The sequence below is a fragment of the Cuculus canorus genome, chromosome 11 (genome assembly GCF_017976375.1).
Source record: "Cuculus canorus isolate bCucCan1 chromosome 11, bCucCan1.pri, whole genome shotgun sequence".
In the NCBI taxonomy this organism is placed as follows: Eukaryota; Metazoa; Chordata; class Aves; order Cuculiformes; family Cuculidae; genus Cuculus; species Cuculus canorus.
The window spans coordinates 11390541-11403410 of record NC_071411.1 but is presented as its reverse complement, the minus strand read 5'-3'; the positions used below and the strand labels follow the sequence as shown (position 1 = coordinate 11403410).

At 42.3% G+C, this 12870-nt stretch overlaps 1 protein-coding gene across 10 annotated transcripts in view; it reads left to right on the top strand.

Annotated features, from left to right (window-relative positions):
* ITPR1 (inositol 1,4,5-trisphosphate receptor type 1) overlaps window positions 1-12870 on the top strand; it is a 177856-nt gene that overhangs the window by 94931 nt on the left and 70055 nt on the right. For 7 of the 10 annotated variants that reach the window (XM_054076444.1, XM_054076439.1, XM_054076443.1 and 4 more), the window contains 2 exons: window positions 2073-2099; window positions 12280-12315. The exons of the other annotated variants lie outside the window; for them this stretch is intronic. In XM_054076444.1, coding sequence (XP_053932419.1) covers window positions 2073-2099; window positions 12280-12315 — 63 coding nt within the window. The remainder of the gene's footprint in view (window positions 1-2072; window positions 2100-12279; window positions 12316-12870) is intronic. 10 annotated transcript variants of the gene reach the window in all.

The following is a 12870-nucleotide window of genomic DNA, read 5'->3' as shown; positions in this document are numbered from 1 at the left end:
AAACTCACTGACTGAGGGAATGCCCTTGTCAACCACAAGAAGGGAGCATGTATATGCAGCATAGGTGGGAAGGGGCAGCAACTGCAGGTTACTCACTTACAATACATTGTCCTCTTCTGCTGAAGTTGCAGTGTCATGTGCTGGGCCATAATGCATTTCTGTGAAGCCCTGTGTGGTGACCTCCTGTCCTCTCCCCAGCCCCATGTCTACAGCAGGGAGTCTATAGATTTATCGTCCCTTTACTGACATCTACATAATAGTTGAAGTCTGATCTGAAAGGGAACTAATTGGCACCTGCAGAAGTTAATCTGCTTCTGCAAAACGGAGTTGGACAAAATGATTGTTTTTAGTAAGGGTAGAACGTTGGTACTTCCCATTGCCCATACCTAGGGATGTGAAAGATTCTGTCATCATAAATTTGGCTTTATACTTCATTAGCATAACAGCGTACATACATACTCCTGTTAAAAATAGACAAGAAGAGACTGTCCAGGGTAACATGAATTCATGTAAGGGTGGATGATATATACTATACAGAAACAAAACACAAATGAGAGCTTTGAGGTTTTGTTTTTTGAATGCAGTCTGCCACTCAGATGTAAGTGGAATTCCATTTACAGGAGCTCCTTACATTTGTTTGTTTTACAAACTTGGGTGAAACAGTGTTTCTAGAAGGTAAAATTAAAATAAACTGCACCCCTCAGACCCCTAACAGTCTAAAAATCTTCGAAGTGTAATTTCTGAAACAGCAGATCAGTTACATAATGCAAGATAAGAATATGCTTGCCTGTGAAGTGGATTTCCGAGTATGAAAAAGCAGCTCATAGCTTACAGATAGACTGCTAGTCGTAGTAGAACAGCTTTCACTGTCTGGCTGTGAGAAGTGAAATCGTATTTATTCTCTCTCGTGACTCATATAACTGCATTTAATCACCACTAAAAAGGCGATACCTTTTGTTTTTAAAATCATCCCGGAGTGTTAAAAAAAAAAAAAAGGGAAGGAAATTCCCCTTATGCACCCATTCTAAATACAGTCCCTACATACCTAGAGGTGGCAGAACTTATTCTTGTGACTAGCATATTGATCACGCAAGCAGCATTCCTTGTAGGTCAGATGTTCACAGAATTGACAGCAGTCATTTCAAAGTTGTGATCAGCAGCAGAGCACTATGGTAGGTTTGGCATGGTGTGTGATTTTGCTGTAATACCATGTGGTGCTCCCTGGAACAATCTGTTTTATAAAAAGATTGTACTCCTCTTGCACTTAATCTTCCAGCACAAATATAAAAATGCCACACCTTCCTGGCCCATGTGCTTGTCCCTTTTGTAGGTGGGAAATGTAATGGGAATGCAGTGTTGTCTGCTCCCATTAGCAAAGGCCTTCATGAAACAGCTGGGATTCCTCTGCAGCATGCAAAAACTGTGGTGAGAACACAGATGTACAGAAGCTTGTGGGAAGGCTCGAAGTTTTACATATTGCTAAAGACTCCTTATCTTGGCACGCGCTTAGGCTCGCTCGGTGATGGGTGGCATACTGTGGTATATTTAATAGGCAGAAAACTTCACTACATTGACAGTGTAGGCTAGACCCAAGTTTTTTACTTTGCTGAAACATGTCATTCATACTCCTCTTCCTGGGTGCCTACCAGATGATTAGCCTCACTTCTGCAGGACTTACATTTCAAAATTCCCATTTTTCTTCCCAAACTGGAAATCCAGCTTCTGCACTCCTGCTGCTTACAGCTTGCACCGGTGATGACTCTTATGCCCAAGGGTGAAGTTCTTGGATCTCAGTCAGCCAGCCCGCATGGTTTGTCACTTGGCACAGGAACAAAGCCAGGGCTCATCCTGCCTCCAAAGCTCACTAGCGCAGCACTTCCACCAGTATTGGTTCCCTAACCCACCGCATCCTCGTGCTTGCAAATGTTACTCATGCCAATTATAAAATACTCAATGTTAGATTTGCAGTATTAAAGTATTAATGATTTATAAGATCCTAACATGAAGTTGATATGTAATTTCTCTTACTAATGCTTGCTTTCAATTCTTCCCCTTTTTTTCTTTTCCGGCAGATTACCATTGAGTTGGATAATGCTGAGGTTTTAATTTTATTTATTTTCTACAGTGTTGTTTCTATGGTGTTTGTTTTATGAGTAGCTTTGTGATCTGTCCTGTTGTCTCTTCGGCACTGAGCTTTCTAATTTGTATGCCTGTGTCAGTGAGTTAGTTGAGTTTTCAGTCTGCCTTGTGTCTATGCTGGGAATAGTTACCATAACTAATTCCATGTGCCGTTACTTGGAGTTTTAGTCTAAACGCAGTTATAATTTCAGTGTGCCATCATCTGGTACCACAGTAGATCCCATAAAGTTTAGGACTAGATCTGAATGCTTTTGGAGCATCAGCTGCTGCGAGCACCATTAAAATGTGAGCATTTAGTACGGGACTAATTACTGTGTAATTGGTGAACAGGCTTTTTCAACAAAACTGAATACTGAGGTTTAATGGTGTTCACCTGAGTTGTCAGAACCTACCCGAAGCCAGCTGGAGAAGACCCTGAGTAAGGTGTCTCCATGTGCGGACTCGTGAGAGCCATCACTCTCGTCGCAGGGCATGGTGTGGCCGGGGGCAGCAGTGCTGCACACAAATGGGTCCTTGTGCAGAAACTGTATTGCCGGCTTTACCGAAAGAGTTGACAGTCACGCTATTCTCAAAGCATCTTGCTGGACTTCCTGTTGCTTCTTAGTCAAGGTTTGGTATTTAAAGTCATGTAAAACGTTTGGATGTGTTGTGAAAGCACTGTGGTGCAACCCTATGAAAATTGCCGACTTCTGAAGCTATTTCTGTGTGAAAAGCTTCCTCCCATCAAAAACGTGCCCTCAGCTGGCAGTACAACAGCATGGACTGTATTTATGCTGTATGTAGCTGGTTTATGGGCAGAAAACCCGTATTTGAGAGAGGACTTTCAGTTTAACTGAAATTAAGCTTTCTAAGGACTTTTAAAAGTCGTATGTCTGGTTCAGGCACCAGAGCATGGGGTGGAGGGAGGGAGCTGAGCTATCTCTGCTGTTGCAACTTCCTCATCCAGCTCAAAAAAAACTGATGTGGGGGCGGTAAATTTGAGATTCTTTTTGCATAAATGTACTATACTGAGGAAGTGGTTGACTGGCACCTTATTTTACCAAAATACCAGGTAAAAGAAGAAACGTTTTCTTCTCTGTGCTTTGTTCCATGCATTGTCTCCCATGCCAACCTTTTATTTGGAACAAAATTCAACCACTTACAATATTACTGCTCTTTATTCAGTCAAGTAGATAATGAAATACACGGTAAATTGCTGTCTGTAGAAGTGTTTAGTTTTGATGCTGATCAGCTGAATTCAGCTGGATGAACCTTGTTTGGAGAACCAAATGATACTTGGGGATCTTTCCTGTTGAAAATTATTTGAAAACTGTACTGTTTGTTATAAAAGTAGACCAAAAACTGTACACGTTGCCTGGGGTTGGGATGGAGGGTCTTTTCCCGTCAGCAGGGCTTTTAGGGGAAGAGCAAGCTGGAGTTGTCGCTTTTTTGGTTTGTTTTTAACCTAACCGCTGGTTGGGATGCTCAGGTGCCTGCTGTGCCACAGGCTGCTGCAGTCACTGTCATTCTGGCTGGAGCAGAAGGTCCAGACAGGGTCTGAGATACTTTTCCTGAGAACTATTTTATGGATCTCCCATCACCAGTTTCATCTTCAACAAAAAGCTCTATCAGAAAATCCTCAGCTAGAAGAACAGCTCAGAGTATTCTCTCTTGTGTTCTGCGGTGGTAGGTTTCTGCTCTTAGTGTGCCCATTCTGTTAGCATGCATAGCAGGTAGCTGGTGGGTAGGATGTACACACAGAGTGAGGGTCTGGTTTTGGTGAGAAGGGCAGCATTTTGTGTGTCAAGAGTCCATTTACTGCCCTGGAGTCGCCTCTGACCTGTGCTGGCGTGAGAGAGTTCAGTTGTGTCTCCAACCTTCACACCAGACTTCTAGTAGTGTGTAGGTACGGAGGTGTCTGTTCTCTGCTGCAATTATTTACTCTTCTCTTTTATAAACCAAAACTTTTTTCCATCCCTTTTACCTGAGGATTACACAGGTTCTTGTCAAGTTAACCTGTAGCACATTAACATTTCTGTCAGTTATTAGGCCTCTTAGATTATGTGGCACTGCAGCTTTCCAGAACAGCATATATATATATAATTTTATCTTGGAGAAACTTCAGACGAACTTGAATTGTTTAATTGCAAATTAAGTCATAATACGAAACTTTCCCCTTCAGTTTCTGGCTGTAATGTGCAATAAATCAGCCAGAGCATGCAGAGCAATTTAGGATTTGGTCTGGAGGCTGCAAAGAAGGAAATTTATTGCTTCTTGATGGAATGACTGCATGGAGGGAGCAGGTGTGTTTATAACCATTGGCAATGAGCACTGGCTGCTTACAGAAAGGGATTCAGACAGGGCTTGAACCACTGACAAGTCCCAAGGGAAATCCTGGGGTTTCCTTCCCTCCTTTTTGTCAATCATGAGAACTAAACATTTAGGGAAAAAAAAATACAGAAATCTTGATTTTTAGTGAAATTATTAACTTTTTTTCTTTTAGACTATGCGCAATTGAATTTTTCGTAGCAGCTGAAATGCTCTTACTCCCTCGGGGTAGAACTATTAAAGTAACTGCCTTATGGCACAATTTCATAGTATTTGTGATCGCATATGTAGGTTGATTTATATATCTTAGTTGCTTGCTGCAAAGTAGTTTTAGCGAGTGGTGAGTCAAAATAATAAAGCTACTAAAATGCCAGGAGGTCCATGCATTTGTTACTAAAAGCCATGATAGAAAATCTGTGTTATAGTCCCCCTTAATGTTTTGTGAGTGAAGAGAGTGCCCTTTTGACTGCATGAATAATGCTGGAATTCACCTTGATGGTAGGAAATCCCCTGCAGAACAGGAAAGACGGTGAACGCGTCAACCTAAGTGCAAGGTCCACAGCACCCCTGCAAATGTCTGGTGGAGTTGTTGGGGCTGCTGGAGCATTTGCAGTGCTGAAGAAGAGTTGTGGAAAAGAAAGGGAGGGGAGAGCTGGTATGGTTCAACACTATTGGCTTAGTTCACGTGCTTTCCATTGAGGCGTTTGTCTGGAATTACCTTTTTTTTTCGAAGTGAGGGACAGGAAGGAACTGTAGTTTTCCATGGAGAAGCATTGTAGTGAGATGTTTGTTTTCAACATATATTACTATAACCTGAGGACCATGATCTGGTCTGGCAGAAATACGGTGAGGCTCTTCTAGGTGGTTGGTTTTGGTGTGTTTTTTGGGGTTTTTTTTTTTTTTTTTCCAACTCTGCAGCATCTGCTATTGTGGCAAGATTCCCGTAAAAGGTTTTTCTTCTGTCGACAGAAATTAGGATACATTAAAAATGACAGTTATCTTGCTGTCTTTCCCAAACGTTCAGGTTCCTGTAAACTTGTAGAAGTGCATAGACATTTCAGATAGGGGCTGCACAAGAGCTATATTAAAACAAAGAGTAGAAAAGTCATCTTGAAAGATGGATGGGAAACGCGATTTGTTTTGTTAGAAAACCAAACCCCTCAGATACTGAAAACTACTTTGCACCTGATTAGAACCGTACTTGCAATACAGTTGTGTTGGGTCTTGTCCTGATCTCGGGGAGTTGTGTTCTCAGAGTTTGTCTTTTGCTTTGCAGCAGGACTACTGCTTCTTTGGCTCCATGAGCTTTCCCCAAGCCTTGGGCAGGTTTTAGGAGCTGAAGGGGTCTGACTTGAGCTGAATTGCTAAGTAGGGTGGTCTTGGCATTGGTTCTGTGCAGGTTTCTCAAGTAATGAAGTAGAAACCAACAAGGCAGGGCACTGGCATGTTGTCTATAAAGGCCCTTTTTGGGCTCAGTATCCTTATTTTGTTCAAAGTGCTGTAATTGGTTTTGGTGGAGCTGTTGACAATGCTGGTCTCTTGGAGAAGAGGTTCGGGACCAAGATAAATTTGCCACAAATGCCATCAAGTGTGAATCTTCGCACAACAGTGATAACTAAACCTCAGTCATAATTAGACATAACAGCTTAATTTATTTCAAATTTAATCTCCAACCTTCTGAGAAGTCCAGGCCTGATAGAGATGCAGATTTTGTGGCATTTCACATCTGAAGCTGAGATGGTGAAATTCACCGTGGGCTCCCTGTGGTCCAGGACAGTTCAGGCAGCACAGGTCTCTCCCTGCTGATGCATTTCAGTTTGCAACAAGACGTTCTTATCCACTCGGTCCAGATAGGCGTTTGGGGACAGAATGGCCCAGTTTCCACCTGCAGTGCCAGTCTTGAACAGTAAAATGTATGTATCCTGGAGAAGTACATTAAGATTTTATGGAATAAAAAGTAGAGAAGTGTTAATGCTGACCTGCAGGTGGCATGCTCAGGATGCTGAAGTGGCTGGGAGATGTCCTACTTTTTTTTTTCCTCTCCTTTTTCTCCTCCCTTCCCTCCCAGCCACATTGCAGTGAGCTGCTCTGCTGGGCACCTGCCAACAGTCAGGCAGCAGTTACATAAGAACAGCTTTTTTTTCCTGGAATTTAGGCCTGCTGCTGATGTGTGACCTTCAGCAGTAATTGCCAATAAATGCGGTGGAGATGTTTACAGTCACTGCGGGCTGCGTCGGCCCCTGAGAGTACACCGGTAGCTGCTGTCCCTGTGGGGCTACCCATGCTTCCCGTGACCACTGGAAAGCCCCATACCGTTGGATCTAGATGTTATTTGCCGGGGTGAAGAGAGGTTGGTCTGCTGCCGTCCCTGCGTCCCACAAGGCTGGTGGGGCCCTGGGAAGGGTCCAGCAAACACTGGAATGCTGGATCCAGAAAAACTATAAGAACCTGGAATTTCCTATGTAAATATTTAGTCTTTTTTAGGATTTGAAGTTAAACTGAAAAAAGTAACATCCCAGGGTTTTTTGGTTGGTGGTTTTTTTAATTTTTATTCAGTGATGACGCTTCTTTATACAGCTGATAAAACGGTATCCAGCAAAATACACCTGCAGACCAACTCAATGTAGTTTTGGGTTTGGTTTTTTTTCACCTCTTCACTTTGGTCTTGAGGTTTCAAGTAGGTGAAAAGGGAACTGAAAATCCTGGTTCAAAGCAGTTGACTCAAATAACCCTCTCAGCATTCTTTATCAGTGGTAAACTAAAGGTATGACAGCTGACTAAGGTACAAAATATGTGCTGTTTTATGCATATTCTTGTTGGAGTTGGAAAAATGTATTAACCTCTTACATGCTGCAGAGATGCACTTAAGAATTATTTTCGTTGTAAAGAGATCTTGCTCCGTGGTCTTTTCACTTGTATATTTTGCACTTAGACAGTGCTTCACTTGTTATGTCTCAAGCAGAGGAAATGCAGGCTCTCATAAATTTTTGTGGGCTGCCTTATATTTTTTTCCTTCAGAAATCCTGCTATCTTTGGACCTTTTTTATTGCATAAACTGGAATTGGTGAGGTCGTTGGAAAAGGCGACTGGAACATTTATTATAGTTATTTGTAACAACAACAAAAAAGTTATACCATCTTACTGATTAATTAAAATTGCTAATGTAAAATATGTGGTGAAGATAGTTTTTACTACATTCAGTTATTGTACAAGTCCTGTGAAGTTGATGATTTAATGAGAAGCAAGTGATTGCACTGCTGTTGAAGGTCAATGGCATATCAGAGACCAAGGTCTCTGGGAAAGCCCCAGCCCAAGTAAAACATGCTTTCTCAACTGAAAATTCTGGAAAATGAGAGAAGGCACTCCTGTAGGCAGATCTTTGTGACCTTTCAGTGGAGGCACTGACAACTCTCATGCCAAATTTCCCACCTCATCGCCTGGCACCGCACAGAGTCTCTGCAGATTCACTGAGGTAAGGGGGAGGGAAGTTTAGCCACATCCCTGATACGGATGTGCGCTGCAGCAGCAGGGTGAGAGGGTGTGAGCATGTTGTTTCATGCTCCATCACGCGCTGTTGAGAACCAGGGGCTGCCTCTGCCCCCTGTAAAGCCCATGTGTCTCCTGCGACGGCTGGGAGAGCTGCACAGATCAAAGAAACCTGTGCCAGGACAAGATGCTGCTCCACATCTCCTGTGTCCTCTTGATGTATGTAGATGTGAGATCCACTATCACTAAAAATAGACTTCTTGGCAACTTTGACGCAGGTCTGTTACATTGGTGAACTGTAACGTAGGAAGTTTGTGGAAGGAGTTCAGTGCTCTTTGTACCCAGTTATTCCCCTCTGCCCTGAAGCTTATCCATAGCAAGTCAGATGCATTTTTAACAAACACCTACATATCATCTGCAGAGGCTAGAAATTTCCTATCCAAGTTTTTTCTTGATTCTGAAGGTAGCAGTATTGGCTTTTCAAAGAAGACTTGGCAAGCAGGTACCCTACGTGGAGTGTTCTGGTATTATTTGAAGAGTCACGAGGGATAGGAACTTAACTGTGCTCTGCTCTGTTGTCATGAGTCAGACTAGGTGGTGCTTTTGCTGTGTGTCTTTCAAGTAAGAACTCTACTGAATGTATTTCACAGAAAAAAGAGGAGACTTTCAGGAAAGGGAGGAAAAAGTAGAAAGGGACTTCCAGGGCTGTATGTAAACAGCCAGTCCCACTGGAACTCCTGCTCCAGGAGATGGTAACGCAAGAGCTGGTGCCATGGTTTCAGAATAACAATGGCTGAGATCTTCACTATAGTTCTTTGTATATGGATATACAACTTAACTATCAAAAGCTTAATGTGAGCTTTGGCTGAATGACTGTCGTTGTGTTTTCCCCTTTTTATTTCCTTCTCTATGCCACATCTCTCTCCTCATACCAGTTAGACCCCGTTGGCATGGAGTTGGGTTGGTTCCTGAATTCACAGATTTTAGAACTAGAAGTAACTCTTGAGTAATTTAACCCAACTTCTTGTGCAGCACAGGGTATCTTGTTTCTTACCATTGCTACTCTGCTGAGCCAAATCAATTTAGATTGACTAAGCTTCTTCAGAATGCTCAGTGTTGATCTTGAAGGTCTCCCAGAACAGGTGTCAGTTTACTGCTGCCTTGTCCCAGCTAGTCACCTTTGGATCCAACTTAGGTACTAACTTGAAAATTGCCTAAAGGAGATATCTGTTAGGTTGGAAGATGGTATCAGCCTGTGGAAATCAAGCAGCCTGAGGTTTGTCACCCCTCAGTCCTTTGAACTTAGAGATCACCTGAAGTGGTGGAGGTTCATGCTTAGACGTGTGCTGGTTTCTCTCTATGGTTTTGTCAGAAGGCCAGAGTTTGAGGCTGAAGAGAAAAGGATCAGTTTTTTTAAGGTGTTTGTGTGTATGTGCTTACAGAAAGATGTGGGATGATCTGATAACACTAATTCCCCTTAATTATTTTTTTTTTTTTTTGCTGAAGCCACTGTCCACAGCAGACCCACTTTTTGTGATCTGGAATCTCAACCTGTCTTTTAAATGCATTTCTAGTCTTTTCAGTGCTCAGGGTTCTGGATGTTTACTACATAATTAAGTTTTTAAAAAAAAAATTGAGAAAAGCAGTCCTGAGGCTTTAACCCCGAATCGAAATCTTACTGTGCTTCCTCAAACCACTTTTTTAGCCACAGTGCTAGTTGCTTGAATTTTCTGTGAAAGACAGATTTAGACAGCTTTCATCTTAATTGTTACTTTGAAAGCAAATGAAAATAAAACTTTCATAATTTCCTCAAAACCATAAAGGAAAAGGGACTGAAACCTCTTCCATATCTTGTAACTCAAGATATAATGAGTTCATACTTGAGCTGTCACTTGCCTTGGTGGTTTTTGAGGTGGATATATCCACTGTTGAGTCAGATAAAGACCATTCTGGGAAACACGCATAATCTATGTTGGGGAAACGTATGGTAGCAGCATTGCAGTCACAGACAGGTCAAAGAAATTGTAATTCTCCTGGTTTATTTGCCAGCCTTGTGGGAATGGAAACTTCAAAGGAAGATGGGATGTTATGCAGCAGGTTGTAAAGAACTTTGCTTACTGCTAATAGCAGCAAAAGACATTGTACTCCTCCTTGGTATGCTCTACTTCTCCCTTTTTATTAAGGTCCAGTTTGAAAGCTTTCCACTGTGTCTGTGGCATTCACTTCGCCACTGTTTGGTATTCTGCAAACTTGTCTCTGTCCCCAAAACAGCAGAGTTTTTGTTAGGTGGAGAGCTGAGGTATATGGAGGCACAAGAAATGTAGCGAAATAACTACTTCAGACTGCTCTCCCACCCTATTCGATCCTTCTTGTAAAGCATAAGCTGATACTTTGCTGTTGCAAAACGCAGGGTATAGTGCAAAGCCTATCACAGTAACTACAGCTCAATAATTCTTTGCTAATTTCATCTATTTTGACTTGAAGGATAACAAATTCAGTACTGGAGTTTAATTTCTTGCTGAAAGATTGCTGAAGGCCATGCTTATTTGGAATGATCCATCGAGAACTGCCAAGGGCAGTAGATTTTGCTTTCAGATGAGTTCGCGGGGCTGGTTTGAACATGCTGATCTATTTATACATGCTGTCTGTGCTCGAGTAGGAAGGCATAGACATTTACTATCTAGAATATATCCTTTTTCTTTCTCCAATTAAGCTGGAAAGATCAAACTAATTTCATGCTGATTCTTCGTCTGTGCTGGTTTTCAGCCCCAAAATGTAGATGTATGTTTGGTGAATTTTGGGTCATGGTATAAGCCTAAGAATAAGGAAGCTTTCATTGGAAATCTGAAGTCCAGTACATTATCTGGTGGCAGTCATGCCCGCTTGACTTGCCAGCTTCACTCTTCCCGGGAATGAAGGTATGCATTTCCCTCACAGGGGAATAGGCACAATTTCCTTGCTGCTGTTGTTTACTCAAGGAAGGAGGAATTTTATGCTCTGCTTTGAAGAAAGTTGTGCAGACATTGTCTTCAATAAGAACAATATGCCCAGACTCCCTAATGACTTGAGACGGCATTTCCAGCATCCAGCCTACAAGCAGCAAGGGTGTCCAAAGCGGGCTGTGCAGGAACTGTATGTGCCTCTGCGTAAATGAGGTTCTTCCTGTTAACTTTTAGTCTTCTGGCTTAAATACTTCCTGCTTCAATTTGATGAAGAGAGAAATGGTTTGCATGCTTGCAAAGTTTCCAAGAGTGGTGACAATGCAAGGAAATGGTATACCGAAGGCCGTGTGAATTAGCCAGGAGGAATGTCCATTAGGAGAATTGAGAACAGTTCTTCCTGACCAAGGAGCCCCTGCCCACGGAGCACTGCAGGGGAAGCGCTCACTCCTCTGGCTCCTTCCTGGGAAGATGAAGTCTCTCCATATTTAGACTTGTGGATCTTGTGGCCTTTCTCTTCTTTTACTGTGAATTTCCTAGGCTGCAGCAGGTAGCAGATAAAAAATACCACATTTTTTCTCCCAGCTGATGCTTGATTTGTCTGTCTAGTTTGTGTGCCCTCTAGGCAGACACAGACAATGAGTAGCTGACTTAATTTGGCATTACTCTGTCGTCCTTGTCTTATTTCTTAGTGTTTGTTCCTGAGAAGTTAAATCAATTTGCCCACGATTAATTAGGCAGTTTCATTTAAATGTTTAGGTCTCTGTTGTATGTCTATACTCAACTAGATAAAAGTTGCTTGTCTTCATCTGTTTCAGTGTGATGATCAGCATTTTAAATTTCAAAAGGTGTCCCCGTTAAGCCTTTTATTTCATTGCTCGTGTTTGGTGCTGTATCGTGGATCTTTTATCTTGGGGAAAGTATGTTTATAGATGAGAATCCACTGAAAGTGTTTTTTTTTAAACTAACACTGTAAGGCTGCTGCCTTCCTGTGACATGCAGCCCTGGTTTCCTCCTCCGTGCTGGGGATGGGGGTGTGCTGCCTTTGCCCTCTGCCTGTTGCAGATCCCGAGTGCGTGCGTTGAGCAGGCTGCCCAAAATCGCATTTCTGCAGTGCAGACCTGTGCGCACCTGCAACTAAAGCTTTTTGTTTGTGCCTCTGTGTTCATGCAAAGTAGTTTGGGATGTTCAAAGGATACCTGCTAAAATTCCAAAATGTAGCCCTTTTAGGAGCTGGGTGGGTGGGAGGGTGTAAACAGTAATTATAGCTGTAATTAATTTGTGATGATTCAGCTGAGTCAAGTGCTTTGCTAGCTCCCTTCCCCTAAGTGTTGACCACTAGAGATCTCTGTTGGGATGAAAGATTGTTGAAGAATGACTAATTTTTCTGCATTTTACTTTCAACTAGCTGCCGCAACCTCCAGAAACGGAAAGCCCTATAGAGGTGTGTCACCCACCTATATTTGTACAACAGGCAAATATTGGTGTTTTGAAGTAGTCCTGGTGGAGTGTCTTGTTGGTAAAAACCTTGTGAAATGTGTGTTCCTGCGTGGTGCTAAAGAGTGAATATAAGTAGATTTGTGGTTTAATCCCATATAGGATCAACATGACAGTCTGAAAATATATAAACGCATGTAAACCCATCCCAAAACTATGTTCCCAGACAAAGTGAGGAACTGAAAAAACAAGTGTTGGAATCAGTCTAAGGTAGTGCAGGTCTTTCAGCTATTTCCCTTTGCCTTTTAAGCAAGGCACTGTCTGAAATGTCTCCTCTCAACTCAACTCCTCCTGCATTACCAAAATGAGACTTCATTTATCTGGCTCCTAAAACGGAATTTGATTTCCCTTTGTGTCATATATTTTAGAAGTTTGATAAGGAAAAGGAAGTGTCAGAAGTTTGTGGAAGCTTCATAATCCCAGAGCACCTGGGTGTCCCATTTCCAATGCCACAGTTAAACAGTTAATGGTCACTTCACACCTTCGCTATAGAGCTAGTAAC